Source organism: Pteropus vampyrus, unplaced genomic scaffold (assembly GCF_000151845.1).
Source record: "Pteropus vampyrus isolate Shadow unplaced genomic scaffold, Pvam_2.0 Scaffold203, whole genome shotgun sequence".
Classification (NCBI taxonomy): domain Eukaryota; kingdom Metazoa; phylum Chordata; class Mammalia; order Chiroptera; family Pteropodidae; genus Pteropus; species Pteropus vampyrus.
Genome location: NW_011888984.1, coordinates 962,094 through 965,495, shown reverse-complemented (window position 1 = coordinate 965,495; position 3,402 = coordinate 962,094). Strand labels below are relative to the sequence as shown.

Genomic DNA, 3,402 nt, shown 5'->3' with positions numbered 1-3,402 from the left:
GGACCTTAAGGGCCTTATGCTAAGTGAAATGTCAGGCAGAGAAAGACAAATACCACATGATCTCACTTATATGTAGAATTTTAAAAACAAAAATGAAAAACCAAGCTCATAGATACATAGAATGGATTGGTGGCTCCCAGAGGCAAGGGGTGGGGGTAGGCAAAATGGGTGAAAAGGGTCCAAAGGTACAAACTTCTAGTTATAAAATAAATTAGCCATGGGGATCTAATGTACAACATGGTAACTATAGTTAACAATACTGTATTTCATATTTGAAAGTTGCTAAGAAAGTAGATCTTAAAAGTCCTCATCGCAAGAAGAAAATGTTTCTGTAACTGTGTGTGGTGACAGATATCAACTAGACTTATTGTGCTGATCATTTTGCAATATATACAAATGGAATCATTATATCGTACACCTGAAACTAATATAGAGTAATATTATATGTCAAATATGCCTTAATAAGACATTTTTAAAAAAGAAAAACCTAATGAAAAATAGCACTTATTTGGCTCATGACAACACAATGACAGGTGCTATTATTATCCCCATACTACAGATGGGAAAACGGAAGCCCAGAGAGGTGAAGTTACTTGCCCAAGGTTCTGGGGATAAATATGAACCCAGGAAATTTGGCTCTAGAGTGTAAATGCTCAATCACTATGCTATACCGTCCAGAGCTCTAGAACTCTGGGCTGAGAACAGGCCCAGCTACATAATTTGCCACATTCATTGCAAAATGAAAATGTGGGACCCCTTGTTCTAAGGCAGGAGAAAAGCTTTTTCCTTTCTTCTGCAGTCTTTCCCCAGACTGATCTTTTTAAGTTTGCAATTTAAAGTCCTGTCATCTTGGGCCTGGGGACACTCGCAATGAGAGTGCAGATGCTCACAGGTGCACTCTGGAACTTGTCACACGGGGGCGTGTGCAGACTCTGGCCCTGACCCTGACCCTTCCTAAATCTGCACTCGGGCCCCCTGCCTGGGGCAGAGGGCAGCAGCTCTCACTGGGCAGTACAGGGAATAGTTGGCCGAGAACTGGTCCAGGGCTGGAGGTGGGACCGCAAGCATGCCGAGGGAGGCTCCAAGTCCCCAGCACTTGCTTCATTGTCCCAGAAGACTTCACACAAAACACAAATTCAAAAATAAAACCAAAAAGAATTTCCAGATGGTAAGCAGCTGCAGAGCATTCCCTCACACGTTGGAGGCTCCCTTCTGGGTATGGGGCCCTATGGGGACTGCACTTGTCAGATGCCTGGGAAGCTGCTCCTGGCTGACATCTAGAGCCTGAGATACAGGCTCAAAATCTTCGGGCCCCCAAAATTCACCCCAAGTGAGACAGACAATCTAAACAGAACAGTTTTCATAGACGTGTCAGCTCCTATGCACACAAAAAGCACCAGATTCATGTGGCTTCACACAGGACTCTCTAAACATTAAAGTTAAACAATTCCTCTGCTACCTGAAAAAAAAAAAAAGGAAATTTTCTTTTCTCTGTATAATGTTGAGCAAGTGTCATGTTGAGGCCCAAACCTGACAAAGTTTGTATTCTTAAAAGCAAGCTCTAATGTCGCGTATAATTATCAGTATTAAATTCTGCAATAAAATATTAGCGCACTGTACAAAAAGTCCCAGGGTAAGAAGTCTTGGCCTCAGACACAGAGATCCCAAGCCTGCGAACAGGACTGGAACCCCAGCAGTCCCTCCGTCTTCCCCTCCATCATCGCCCTTCTCCCCACGGCCTGACTGTCCCGTTTCTTCCGCCAGGATACCTGGGCTGTCTCTCTGGCAACTCCATTTTTAGTTCCTCTGGAGAAATGTTCTGGGGTGGGGGCGGGGAGGGAGAGAAAAAAAAGACAGGAGAGAAGAAAATACTGCCATTAAGTAAACACTTTCTGTGTGCCAAGGCGCTGGTCTAAGAAACACACATGTATTAACGTTGAGCTCTTCCATAATCCTTTGGGGTAGGTCTTCTTATTATCTCTAATTCACAGGTGAGCAATACAGCAACTCTGGGCAACAGAGTTCAAATTTGAATCTGGGTTTAAATTGTAAGCGCTTCACTAGTGGACTCCCTTCAGAGGACCTGAGGGAGCCCAGCTCCAAGCCAGTCTCCCTTCCCTACCAAACCACCCTGGCCTCAGCCTTCACAGGCACCCCCTAAACCCTTATACAACACTATGAAGTAAGCCTTATTATCACCCCTGCGTTACTGATAAAGACAGTGAGGCCAAGAGAGGGCGAGGTCCACCCTTTAATAAAAGATTTCCACTAGCTTTTTGTCAACGCCTCTGGAAATTTTTAAGTGCCAGTAAGTTATATCATCATCATCATCATCATCAATCATCATCATTTTATTGAGCATATACTGTGTGCCAGGGCTTCTTCTAAACTCATTACAAAGAATAAATCATTGAATCCACAGAAAACTCTATGAGGTTGGTACTGTTATCCTCATTTCACAAGAAGGAAAAGAGACCCGTACACGTGATATCTCTCACCTAGGGTCACAGCTGAGCTGGGACTTGCCCCCCAGGTCTTTCTGGCCCCCATGTCAGACTCTTAGCATCAGTTCCAGCCCCTTGGGTCCTCCAGTCCCACCCTGCACTTCTTGCGGCGAGTGGGGTCCCATCCGCCCCAGCCCCTCACCTGAAATTCTTCCTCCAGTACCACCATCTGTCGGTCTTTGTCCACCTTCACTGAGGACGGATGGCACACAGGGGTTAGCCACCCCTCCCATTCATCGGTGACACCAGCCCAGCCCTCCCCACTTGTCCCCACCTCCCTCCCATCCTCTCACGGGTGGCGGAGGGGATGACACTCACTTATTATGGCTGCATTGTCCGTCTCTTTACGAAAGCGGAATTTCCTCAGCTTTTCCTTCAGCTCTGGGTCCACCTCGCACACCACCAGGGAGTCAGACTGCAGGGGAGCCCGGGAAGAGCTGAGCTGGCCTGGCCTCAGCCCCTGCCCCCTGCCCCCTGCCCCGCCCCCACCCTCAGTTTCTCCACTATGAACGAAGAAGAGCACCCTGATAGCCCACACGAGGCCTTCGTGAACATGAGGAAAGGGCGCCTTTTCCTCAGGCAGACGCTGCCCCATCGCCAGGGCACACGGTTGGGCTGCAGAGCAGAGACTAGACTCCAGGCCTCCTGAGGGGTAAGCCTTGGGCAATGATCAAGGAGATCCAGGGGTCTGCTTGCCTGGGGCTAAACCCGGAACAACCGTCTCTCTCTTCCACCAGTCTGGTCCTTTGCTGCAATGGGGTCCCCTTCCCAGCTCCTGACCTCCAACCCATAGTCTGCCCTTCACCCAGGTGCCCTCTGGGCCCCAGATCCACCCACACGCCCCCTGGCCCCCTGACCATGGCTTTTACGTCCGCAGGCCTCTTCTTTTCTCAGTTCC

The 3,402-nt window shown here is 48.4% G+C and overlaps 1 protein-coding gene across 2 annotated transcripts in view; it reads right to left on the bottom strand.

Moving 5' to 3' along the window:
• Window positions 1-3,402, bottom strand: part of GMFG (glia maturation factor gamma) — an 8,454-nt gene that overhangs the window by 1,701 nt on the left and 3,351 nt on the right. The window contains exons 1-4 of one of the 2 annotated variants that reach the window (XM_011372243.2): window positions 3,362-3,402; window positions 2,823-2,919; window positions 2,647-2,696; window positions 1,770-1,819 (exon numbers count right to left, since the gene is read on the bottom strand). In XM_011372243.2, coding sequence (XP_011370545.1) covers window positions 1,770-1,819; window positions 2,647-2,696; window positions 2,823-2,919; window positions 3,362-3,364 — 200 coding nt within the window. In that variant the 5' untranslated portion in view covers window positions 3,365-3,402. The remainder of the gene's footprint in view (window positions 1-1,769; window positions 1,820-2,646; window positions 2,697-2,822; window positions 2,920-3,361) is intronic. The other variant, XM_023537923.1, reaches the window with a different exon arrangement.